Here is a 13,166-nt window from a genome sequence, read left to right as displayed (position 1 = left end):
TATGTAACATATTCCTTTTGTCTTTCATTTTGCAGTAATGCTCTTTGCATGTTCCTTTCCAAATCCCAAATACTCTAAACGCGAAAAATATATTTTATCAATATTTACTAACTTTTTACGGTTTTAACTTGCATAGAAACTTTACTTGGAAATTCTTTTCCATAGAGTTCTGAGCGTATTATAATTATTTTCTTATTCAACTCAACATGAAGGAACGAAGCTGTGCTCGCTATACTTTTGGGCCTGTATACAGATTTCCAAATATTACAAACAGTTCCGCACACAAATTCTAAAGAATGAATATAAATATTATTACCATACAAATATTTAACTAACTCAAACATTTAACAATTATGACTCATTAATTAATACATTTATCATTATACGAAACGAAAAGATATTTAAAAACTAATAAAACAAAGTTACGCGAATACCAAATTATGGAATCGTAAAAAGCCAACACTCCGTAGCCGTACGTACCTCCCCCCTTTCGACAGCGCGCCCTTTTATATTTGTATTTACATTCACCTCCAACTCGAAAACCCCCTCCGCAAAAATTCGTAAAATCCATGAAAAAACATACTCAATTTAAATGCAATAAACAAATGTATCTCGCCTGAACCTCCATAGCAGGACAGCAGCAGGAGGAGCAGCAGGAGCAACAGATTTGGAAGGGAACATTGTTTGCATTTGAAATAAATGAAGTAATAACTTTTATGCGATGTTAAACATTTTTATGCAGTCCACAAACATTGCGTAGGAAGCATTTTGCTTTATGGTGATTTTTGATTTGCAACAAGCAAAATAAATTGAATGCAATTTGTGGGCAGCATAAAAATGAGTCAAAATACATTTAGCCAGCTGCTGTCTGCTGTCTGTACGTAGTTGGAGATGGAGTTGAATCCAGTGGATGCGAATGGAACATAGCGAATGGAGCGGGCCTGAGTGCATGTGTGGTTTTGGTATTATCCACAATACATAATTATATGTTTTGGGGGAAACGGTTTGTGGCCACGACCAGACACATTTTTGCAATGTTGCGTGCCTCGGGATGTTGCTGTTGCTGTTGTTGCTGCCGCTGCCGCTGCACCCTCAACATGGGTCAGTTTTTGGGGGCAACAACGGCCACAGCAATCAGAGGAATTAACAATGGGGAAAAATCACTGCAAAGGCAATAGAGTACAATGGATGAGACCGACAAAAAAAGGGGCAACATTTTCGCTTTGAGGGCAAAGGTCACTCACTGCCATTCCCCCATTCCCACCCACATCCACCACCACACCATTCCAACCCTATCAGCCAGTGGGTGTCTGAGGGGAGGACTACTAGTGATAAAAAGTAATGAACAAATTGTAGCAACAACGAGAGCACAGTAAAACATCTTTGTGCTACTTTGTGTGGGTCAGTGGGTCGGTTATTGTTCATCTGCCTCTTGTGTTTCTTAGATTGGTTCGTTGTGGGCTGGATTTTTGGGGGTAACTAAAGCTGGAGGCTGTATACTCAATGAATTGGGCGTACACTCCCACTCAGAGAGAGAGAGAGAGGGAGAGAGAGAAAGAGAAAGCAAAAGACATAAAGAAGTCATCGTTTAACAGAGCATAGAAAATGATTTCCTACGAAAATTTGTCACACACAAAACAATGTGCACGCACAGTGACACCCACACACACACACACACGCGCAGAGAGACAGAGCAACAGATATAGATACATTTACAGATACAGAGACAAGCAACAGTTACAGTTACAGTTAGAGACTTCTTCGACAGACGACACACAGCACACAGATGCTTCTATACATAAATGGGAGACAGACATTGATTCCCAAAGGAAGCTCGTGAGGCAACACAGTGAAGCCCTCACTAAATAACATGCACAATGCCAAGATAAAGTGGCAAATGAGCAACAGAGAACAACAATAGCCGCACCAACATCGAACAACAACTATAGTACGAACGTACAGCATCATCAGCATCAGTATGGGTATATCGAACAAAAGCTCTTGTACGTGTTAAGCACTCATTGCTGTCAAACATGCCGCATAGTTGACGAAGAAGAATGTTGCTGCCCTGCCTGCTCGCGACGTGTGGGAACACAAGCTGTAGCACTTGCGGCTGATGGCCAAAACCAAACCGCTCTGGAGCTGAAGAGCAGCGCAGTACAGCACAGCCAAGGCAGTGATGCCAAGCAGCGGGATGAGCAGACAGCCAGTGATGCCAACAGGTTGAGTGATCGAACGGTTAATCACTAGCAAACACGGATTTGGTTTAATAACTAAAGATGAACGAGTGATTAACCCATGGGGAAACTAGAGAAATTAGAGCCAGTCAGTCAGTGGCATCTATGGGTAGATCGGACCTTTCCTACAGTTGGATTCATATGAAACCAAATCAGACTATCAGACATCCTGCAGTGCAGCTAATGATGCCCATAAAGACCAAATGAAATGTCAGATATCGGGAAATTACAGTCACATACATCTGTTACATCTGAAACTGGCCAAGAGCATTCCCTTCCCCACCTGGACAAACATCAATTAAAACGCCCACCTTTGTTAACAGTCCAAACAGAATATTAAACAATTACTTCAAAAGTTGGCAGGGGCCAAAATGTTCAACACTAAATGGCTGGCCACACCCAGGCCATCCACCGGGGATTCACAGCACCCCGCCATTCACACCCTCAAGTACTAGTGCTGCCCAGCCTCTCCTACAGCCACCCACTCGACACGCATACGCCCCGTGTGACGCGACCGACACTTGAGCCGGCAATCAGGCTCAATCGCAGAGGCAACAACGAATGGAGGAGCTTGCAATCTGGTGCCGCACTCACACAGTTGCACGTACGAGTGGCGCAGCTTTGAAATGTGAGCTTTTCCGGCAGTGGCAGTGGCAGAGGCGGAGGCAGCTGTGGCAGCTAGCACAAACAACAAATATAAATCGTTAACAATAAATAATCGTCTATAAGAGACGACATTTGTTGTTCCCCTTTGTTGTTGCAGGGTTGGCTGGTGGCTGGTGGTGTCCTAGGGGTAAAAGAGGAGGAGCGGGAATGGGGATTCCGACTTTGTCGCTGCTTTATGCATTTGTAGTCGTATTTGTAACACAATTGTTTATGCCACTGCGGCTTGTTGTTCTTGTTCTTTTGTTGTTCTGTTTTTATGGCTTGCCATGGCGCTATCCAACCCACTGCCCACCCACATACCACCCATCCACTCTGCTTCCACTTAGCCCTGCTTATTACCCAAACCATGCCGCCCGTACCGCCGCCATCCCGTCTGGTGGGGGGCTTTGGAGCATAGTTTATTGTTATTTTATTGGGGAGGAGGCCTTCTTTTAGGCTTTCGCGTGCTTTGTAAATAATTCGTGCTCGGCGCGTTTATGACGTGATTTCTTAACTGTTTGTCCTCCCCCCGGAACTGACTTCTTTCCTTCCTTCCTTCCTGCCATGGCCACGCCCCGCTCACTGCGGCTCTCACTTCAGTTTCAGTTTCAGTTTTGGGGCCATGTCCCATGCCTCTGCTTGACGCTCAAGTGGCTGCAATTTCAATTTGCAAAAGAATTTCCATTATGATTTCTCACCCTCACGATACCCTGATACCCTGGAGATGTTGAGTGTGCAAGGGTATGTTGAATTTGGGACTGTTATTTTTTTTTCTGTTCTTAAAATGGAATTGAACAGAATGTAGGGCCACATCCCACTTGGTTAGTCCGTTGATTTTTCGGTCTGAATTTCCGCTTGAATTTCTCGTTGTCTTTTTGTCTTGCTAAGGATACTCTGTACACTTTTATAATCTTACAAAGCTGCGAAAAACTCCGCAAGCCAAAACGAGTGTTAGATTCATGACATCTTTTCAGTGGGCATCTGACACTCGCAATCCGCGTACTCCCTTCAATCATATCTCCACATCAGGCAACTGCATTTCATGTAAGATTCAAGTTTTGCATGGCTTTTGTTTTGATTTAATTGGAAAATATCATATTCTATGCAGATATACATACATACGAGTATGTACTCGTAAGAGCACAAAAATTTCAAATTATATTCAATTATAAATTACACAAATCGGAGCAGAGAGTGGGAAAGTTACTGCACGAGAGGGAGAGGTAGAGGTAGATGGAGATGGCAATTGAAAACGATTTAAATGTTTGCTTATTTATTAGCGCATAAATTTGTTTTTGCTGAAGTTTTATTTGTTGCCATTTGCTGTTGTTGCCGTTGTTGCTGCTGTTGCTGCTGTTGCTGTTACTCCTGCCAATTGTGCATTACATGCCGGCAATTGTTGTTGCATTGATTTCTGGCGTGATTTCCACGATTATTATGGCAGCAACAAAAATGAGAGGAGGAAAACGAAGAAAAGTGTTGCAAGCACTAAGGCCGAAGCTATTGATACTCTCACACATCGGTTATTCCTCTGCTATCCGTAGACTTTGTGCTCTCATTTATTTATTATTGAATTTAACAATTCCTCTGGCTTTGGGCACAAGAAATCTAACAAACTCATAGAGCGCGCTGCAAGGGTATAAAAATGAAAGCGTTGGTAAAAAAAATTAACCGATTAATTAATATAAATTATAGCGGAGCGCATTTAATTTATTTATATACCGTTTTTATGACTCTGGTTCGCTTTGCGTTTGGTTTGGTTTCGTATCGTTTCGGTTTTTTTTTTGTTTTATGTGGATTTTGTAATGTCGTGTTGCTGTAATTGTTGTTGTCATTGATAAGAGCGAATTATGTAATTACAATTTGTACATGCACGTGTGTGTGTGTGTGGGTGTGCATGCTTTTTTCACAATTTTTTTTTTTGTTGTTTTTGCAAAAACTGGCCATAAATAAACAGGTGTAATAATGGGGGCGACAAACAATTGAAATTGATTTAGAAATTGTTCAGCGAAATTCAATAAAAATTTAATAATAATCATATAAGGGGCTTGTTGTTTGTTTTATGCAAATTTAAATTAACCGTATTATATTTATAGTTTAGCGGAAGCCAATACGAAATCATATTAAAATATATCATAATGAAAATGAATTAACATTTATTAAAAAAGAATTCAATTAAACAAAATCGAAGCATATTAATTGCGTAAAACTAAGAATGGATTAAGCGCATTTAAATTGGCGCACGAAAAAAATTCTGTAAATTTAATGCGCGTTTTTCTATTAGTTATTCTTCAGCAATATTCATTGAATTTCTCCTCTAAGCACATTTGACACTTATGAGCTATTGGTTCGTTTAAGTTTGTATTTTTGTAATAAGCTCTGACATTGAATAGATGCTACACATATTGTACAGAAATATTCACAGGGGGGGCGTAGCTTGGTGCGTTATTTTGTAACCACAAGAGTTATTGTTGTCCCGAGTTCATTGAAAGGAAAGCCCCTGGAAAGTGAATGTCTTTATGGCAAAGTTCACAATGATTTATAGGGACAGCTTCATCGGTCCCTCGTTGAAATTTGCTTTTGCCTTCCACATGCCATACTCGTGCAAGGAGTGTTTTAGTTAAGACTCCACTGATAGATAGTTGCAGCTGTGTGGTATTTATTAAATATTGCTTGTTCCTGTACCTGTTCCTGTTCCTGTCTTTCATCAAGGAGATTACTTCAAGGGCGTATAAGTAGCAAAGCGATCATAAAATAAATCAATATTGATTGAATTTTAAATGAAACTCCATTTAGTAAGTATGTCCTCTCCCAGTGATTGACTTACTTGCCTTAATTGTTCGGTCTAAATAGCTTTTCGTGCATTAGTTCTATAAATAATGCATCTAGTCATTGGGAAGATATTATAATTATTGTTACATATTAGAGACGTCTGTCAGTCCCTGTCAGTCATCAACACACATCAATTTCCAATTCAATTGAACCAAACATTCGATTAGACTTAAAGTTCTAGCGAAAAGAGCCCCCAGGAGTCGTTCTGTTAGTGAACTGCATTCGTAGCCAGAATTGGAATATTTACCCTAATACGAATTTCACTTGGCACCACACCACACCAAACACCGCACCACTCTGCCCCATTGAGTGGATGAAGATTGGTAATTTGCCTATTCAATTTTGGCTTTGATTGCCGTTATGGCCATGTGAATATGTGGCAATTTCTTGGCAATATTCGTATTTGTCTGGCCAATACATAAATGTAATGGCCATACCAGACACCCGCACACACACACACACACACACACACACACACACGACAAGGTTGGCCATAACCAAAACTATTTGGTTAAACGCTCAACTTGGCCAGCAGCTCAGGTGTGGCGAGAGTGGACAATGCTTGGGATTTTGCGGGTGGGATTAGGTGGGTAAGGGTAATGGTAATGTGAGTAAAAGGTGCCCCTTGCCACATGCCGCCACCAACGCATGCGCAGCGCTTCAGGCGTAAAGATGACAAGTGATAAGAGAGTCAGTCAAGGGGGAGACAATGCCAGACATCGCCACAAGATCGGAGACACGTAGCCCGTAGCCCCTCCCGGCAAAAGTTTCATTAATTTAATTGCCGCAAATGTTTGTCACTTGTGTAATATTCGTACACCTAATTGGAAATTGCCAGTTCGCACACGTTCCGCTAAGAGATACGTTTAATTAGCATTTCCTAGAGAAGGGAGGAGGGGGGCAGTGGATTTTGGATTGTAAAGAACTTTTGCAAGTGTGTTCCATGCAAACATCGGACGTTAGATAAAGTCGTTAAGACGCGCAACCCGCAAGCAACCAACAAGCAGCCAGCAGCTACCAGCTACCAGCTTCCCATCGAATGCAATTACAAGTAGTAGTCGTATTATTGTTGACCCACTAAGTGGCTGAGCGCACACATTGGCCAAAGGTTATAGGGCAGGGGGAGCCGTTGCTAAGAAGCGCATAATGCCCCTCTGCTTACAAATCCCTGCATAATTGAGTCTGAAAGAAGGAGCCGCCTGGTCTCTTGGACTCATTAGATGCGCCATACCCATACCCATTCCCAGCACTAAGCACCACAGAGAGATTCATTTGAGCAGCTGTTAATTGAGATTCAATATGAATGGGGGGGAGCGCCTCATGAATGGCTTAGCTGAATGGATGTGCCATAATGGGTCTGGTCAGCCATAAACTAGACGCTGTCACAGACCACTCAATTTCAATACCATTGCGGCTCATAAAATGACGCATCAATATAATCAAAATTATCATTACCAGCAGCCCAGGACAGCCCCAGCCCAGGACAGACCAGGACAGCCTGCCTCAGTTGGAGTGGGGAGTGGGGAGAGACAGTAGCGAAACCAACACAACAGCAACGATGCATGAGAGACATAAAAACTATAATCAATATCCATATCCATTAGCGTTATCGTATCAACGAACTCGAATAATAATAACGTACTCGTACACAAATACATATGCACATTGTACGTATGTATAGCTGCTGCTGTGGCAGACACCGCAAAAGGCAGATAGGGCCAGAGAGATACGGGGATACGCTATGGACTATGGACGGACACTGGCATCGCCACTGGGGCTAGCACAAAGATACTCCTACTCGTACTCGTACCCCCCCGTGGTGTAGCCCTCCTGCTGCCCGTCCATTTGTCTTCACGTAATTATCTTTTAATAGATTTAACGAACATTTTTCGCACCGACTCTCTTTGCTTGTGTGTCAGCCCAGTGACAACAGAGCAACAGCAGCAACAAGAACAGCACCCACCAACTATAACAACAGCCACATCAACAAATGGCAATGAATGGAAACAGGAAAGGTTCCTCGAAAATCCATTGAACTTTAGATGCTCTGAAAATGCAACCTATACTATATTTTAACTATTAATAATAAAAAAAAATCAGGCAATTAGCTAAGAGATTGAATACTAAATGATAGCAGAGGCAGCAGCAACAGGAAGCCTTTGATTGTGGAACGGATTCATCTACGTAGAAGCTTGTAGTGTGGAAAAACATCGATCACTGTTTCAGGAAATCGATTGAATAATAACAATCAAGTGATCTGTCAAGTGCCGAGCACACAAAACACACACACAGATTTGCCTCGAGTATAATTGTTGGCTAATCAAATAAGAGTAAACATGCAAACAGGTAGGACAAACCGATTGAATGACTATGCCCACTTATTGAAAAGGGTATGGCAAACAGAGGCTGGCCAGAGTCCACACAGTAGTCGAGACCGGAGCACCAGTCAGACCCAGAGCAAGGCAGGGCAGGGCAGGGCAGTGGCAGTGCAGTACGGACACAGACCCAGACCCAGTCAGAGCCAAGCGGAAGTCGGAAGTTGTATGGCACATGCGGTGGTCGCGGCGGTTGCGATGGCGACGCTGGGTAATGGTGATGCCAATGACTGGGGGGTGGAAGGTGGACGGCGATAGGAGAGGTGATGATGGTGGAATCCACGGCTATGATGATGGCAGTGTTGGCAATGCTCTGACCATTTTTATTTTATGGACTTTCAAACTGTTGCTGTTAATTATTTCTTCTTCTGTTAATGTGGCCACTGGTGTCTGGCCGCAGTTCTTACTTATTCGATCTGCCCTGCATCTGTCCTGCCCCACCAGATGGGCACTGCTCTCATCCTGGGGCTCCGGGCGGGCTCCTCTGCCTGCCTGGTCCTGCCTCCGATAATGGTGATGCTGATGATGTTCTGCTGGATATTATGCACAGCTCCGCTCTGCTCTGCTCCTTTTCAGCTTCCTCTTCGGGCACTTCCTTTTAGCGTTTCTCGGCGTTGTTTGCACTTTTTCGCCATTTTACACTTTATTACAAAGGCATTAAATAAAATTCAAAGCGAATGAGCCTCGTCAAAAGTGTTCGACGAGGGGGCTTGGCATTTTTGATTCCCATTTGGTTGCTTGGTTGCACGTTTTGTGGGATGGTTGGTGGGTGGGTGGATGCTTCATTGAAGTGGTGCAGGCAACCCTAGCCCCGCGTAGTTCTCATTGTTGCCACCGCCGCGTGGTTTTTGTTGTTGCTGTTGCTGCTGCTGTTGCAATGCCAACAGACGCTGCCCCATGCTGCTGCTGCTGCTGCTGGCTCTGCGGCCGCTGTTATTGTTGTGGTTCATACTTTTGTTTTTCAGTCCATTGTTCCCCACCGAAAAAAGGTTCTGTTGCAGTTGCTGATGTTGGGGCAGCAGCAGCAGCAGGCCGGGCCGGGCCGGGCCAGGCAGGCAGCCGCACGCAAACAAGCGCCAAAAGTAAAAGAAGTACCAGAAGTGGCAACATCGAATCGAGTCGAACCGTGTAACGAAATCTATTTATAATCGTGGAAGAGATATAATTTATCGCAAATGTTGCTGCATTTTTGTGCCACATGGAACCTTCATCCACTTTTCGCAGTATGTTGAGCCACTGTGCCGCACTGTTTCAATTAGCTGCGCTTCGATGTGCATTGACGATGGAGTTTCGGTGTCGACAACGGGGCAACGCCAATGGGCTGCAGGGGGCAGAGAGGAGCAGCAGTATCTGTGGCTGATACTTAAACAATGTATAAATTCGTCTACAAAGTCGCAGCCACTGCTCCCCCCCACCCAACAGACCCCCCGCACGCTGCCCACCATCAAAGGTTCATTCAGTGCGTATTTGTGGATGGAGGGGGGACGTGCAGCAGTGCAGCTGTGTGCACCTCTTGTGTGGGGCTGAAGCTCCAGTCTACCGTCATTCTGGACTGACGACTGGACTGGAATGACTGACTGACTCCGCGTTGGCGTTGGCAGCAGCAGCGGCGGCGGCGGCGGCATTGCCGGTGGCAGGCTACTGTGGTCGCCAACGTGGTGCAATCAGCTGCAGTGGCTTTTTGGCCGACATTGCCAGTAGTTAGCCATATATTCCGTGAGCCCTGGGTGCGGGGGAATGAGGAATCAGGGTGTCAGGGAGGCGAGTCAGTCAGTCGGTTGGATGGAGCTTGGCAAGCTGCCCAACTAACTAAGTGTCTCTTTTACCGCACTGCTTCTCGCTGCCCCCTACCCACTACCCACTACCCTCTTTCCACTGCCGTCTCTGCCCTGTCTCTTCACCTTCTCCCCTCTCTTATCCAGTTCTCTGCTTCGGTTCCCATTTCATTGCATTGCGTTGCTTTCGTCATTCATTCGACTGAGTGAGCGCCGAGCCAAGCGCAAGCAGTGTAAAAGCTTCTCAATTGGTGTGAAATGCAACACGCTGCAACAGTACTGAGTGGGGTTAACGGGGTGGGTGGGTGCCACTGTGCTTGGTTTGCAATTGTAAATATGCCAAATATGGCAAATATGGGTTAATTGTGCGAGACTTTGACTTGCACAAAATTATTTAATTTTCATTTGCGTATCGAATTTACTGGCACTCGTACCTCCCTCCCTCTTGTTTGCTCTTTGGATGTCTCTTTTTCTTTTTGGGAGCAGGGCTGGAAGGGCTTTTCATTGTTTTCCTTTCTCTCATTGTTTCACGGCAGGACGATTGTTGTTTGTTTTCCCTGCCAGTTACTGGCAAACAGTGCAAATCGCAAATATAAAGCACTGTGTAATGTGCATTTAATTGAGTTGCAGGCAAAAGCTTAAAATAATGGCGTATAAAGTTATATAGTCAAATGATATATATCAAATGAAATCACTGCTTGAAAGTGTTATCGGGATTTGCAAAAGATTTGCTAGAAATTCTAGAGGAATCGCATAAGACAGAGGCTACGAACGAATTAAATATATTATGCAATTGAGTTAACAGTGGAACAAGTTAACATAATATTTGTCAGTTAATAAAAAAAATTAATAATAATAATTAAAATTATTAATAATTAATAAAAGAAATCAAAAGATCAGTGAGTGATTTTCCATCACATTGCTTTCCGGCTGGAGTTAGCTCTGCGTCAATTATGTGAAATTGGTCTAGATCTATTATGGAATATCTCTATTGTCTATCTATTATGATCCATTATGCCCAAATTCAACAAATTATTCATAATTAAATGGTTGGCGAATTAAGTGAATTGTAAATAGAATGCTAGAGTTAATCATTAACCATTTAGGCACGATTATTGACTTCATTAAAAGCTTAGAGAACATCAAATTAAGTATTTTATTGCCCATATTGCCGATCGTTATTCATTGCATTAAGTATTTGTATTTGTTTTATACAAATGTAATTAAATTGATCTGATGATAATCATGATATATCATCGAATATCATCTTGTATGAAATAAAGTCATTCAAATGCTGAAAATGCAACGATTATCACTCCATTTATTTTTCGCATTCGTCTGGCTGGTGTCTTACATGGATGAAACGTACTGCACCGTCATATGTGTTTTCTTGCCTGCTTTTGTTTGCCGAGATATTTATCTCGCTGCGGAACAATGCCCGACGAGCTTTGATTACTTTGTCATTTGCGTTTGGGCCTGGGAATGGTGTTTGTGTGTGTGTGTCTGTGTCTGGGTCCCGAGACGTCTGTCTGGTGCTGCTACTCTCTGTGCCGGCCACAGATAATCGTGAACTTAATTCATTTAGCTTCAGTCTTTGTTGTTGTTCGCGAATTGTTGTAATTATCACTATTAGTATGTTCGAGTACTTTACACATTCGGCAGCTTGCTGCACAAGCCTTTGTATGTACATATATACATTGAGTCATCGAAATGGCGACGAATCGATTCAAATGGAATCGAATTATTTCGGAATCTTGTGTGCAACAGGTTTAACGCGTAGTATTGTACTTTAAAGTGGATTCTCGTGGCTCTGTAAGTTACTTTTGATGCAAATGAGCAATTATTTGTTTGTGGTTCGTCGTTAATTTATGTCCAAGTTTCGAGTTCAAAGATTCTTTAATTCATTTATAATTATCGCCGCAACTTTTGCATAGTTTCATTCACCTTTCCATTGCGCATCGCCGCCCTGCAATCGGCCTTAAAAATTTTAAATTATATTATTAAATTTTATTTGAGTTTGACTCTCATTTCGGTTTCGGTTTCGGTTTCATATTTTCTCGTTCTCGTTCTCATTCTCGTTTTTTACTTTTGCTTTCGCATTTTGGGAGGGGGAACTCTGTCAACAGGTGCGTCTGGCACTTCATTAGAAATTTCGGTGGCGCTGCGCTCCATGCTACTTTTCCCAGCATTTTCATTTTCCCCTGGCTTTCCCAGAGCTCACTGAAAACTTTTAATTAAATTTCGAGCTTTACCGAAGCGAAATTTACTTATACATATTTGCGATGTACATATATATTTGATTTTTGGTCGCCAAGAAACAGTTGCATGGAGACCGTTTTTGGCTGCCTTCTAATTGGCTTTATGGTTTTCGCATTTCCCCATTCAACTATTCCGAATTAGAAAAACATTTTCCCACCAAACTTCTGTCAAAGCGAAAAAGGGTGTTCGGATATTCAATTAGGCGATTATCTTTGTGTACGCCAGGGAGGTTGATTATTATTAGATTACTATTAAATTTGTGTTTTAAGTTTTTGGCTCTGAAAGTGGAATATTCGATTGTAAGTTCTTAAGTTCTTCAAATAATATCAGGCTTGTCATTCAACACACTTTTGTTGCCAGTTAATTGTTTAATTTGTATACCTTTAAACTCAATACATTTTTGTTTTCTTTCTTACAGAGATCAACCTGAAATTATTTCCCGTTTAAGATGGCTGATCCCAAAATAATGAACATTATGAATGGCATGAAAACACTGGAAGATCATTGTCAGCTCATAAGTGACGTGAAGGGTGAGTGACCAGCCACGAACCAGACCTAACATCACAGATATATTCCCCCAGATCATTGGCCAGAGTAATACACACACACAAATCCCCAACCGCAAAAAATGTGTTTTTTGAAATATTACATTAGCAGGGCTGGGGGGCTGTCTTAAAGCCAAGGGGTAGCTTATGGCAGGGAAAGCGGCGGCTAAAAACCAAATTTTTTGGTTAAAATTGACAAATTATGTGAGAGACTTTTGTCTGAGTGCGGCAACCCACAAAATCCAAAGAGCCAACAACAATTGTTGACAATTCACTCAAAGTGAGGATGCGCTCTTGTTGTACCCTTAACGAGGGGTGCCATGATTTTGAGCTACAATACAGCTAAAACTTTATGGGGAATACCATGAGAGGGAGTCTGCTTTATGCAGAGAGATCAAGATCGAAGCGGACGAGTCCTTTGTATCAGAAGCTACTTAAATTGAAACTCAAGTAATTATTTCATTGGTTGATTTTCTCTACGCAGCATTGTATTGCACC

General features: G+C 42.6%; 1 protein-coding gene across 1 annotated transcript in view; it reads left to right on the top strand.

Annotated features, from left to right (window-relative positions):
• Positions 1 to 13,166, top strand: part of LOC111066912 (fatty acyl-CoA reductase wat) — a 31,607-nt gene that overhangs the window by 13,871 nt on the left and 4,570 nt on the right. The window contains exon 2 of the mRNA XM_022355860.2: positions 12,542 to 12,653. Coding sequence (XP_022211552.1) covers positions 12,572 to 12,653 — 82 coding nt within the window. The 5' untranslated portion in view covers positions 12,542 to 12,571. The remainder of the gene's footprint in view (positions 1 to 12,541; positions 12,654 to 13,166) is intronic.

This window comes from Drosophila obscura, unplaced genomic scaffold (assembly GCF_018151105.1).
Source record: "Drosophila obscura isolate BZ-5 IFL unplaced genomic scaffold, ASM1815110v1 contig_150, whole genome shotgun sequence".
NCBI lineage: Eukaryota > Metazoa > Arthropoda > Insecta > Diptera > Drosophilidae > Drosophila > Drosophila obscura.
Note: the sequence above shows the minus strand (reverse complement) of the source record. Positions and strands in the feature narration are given on the sequence as shown.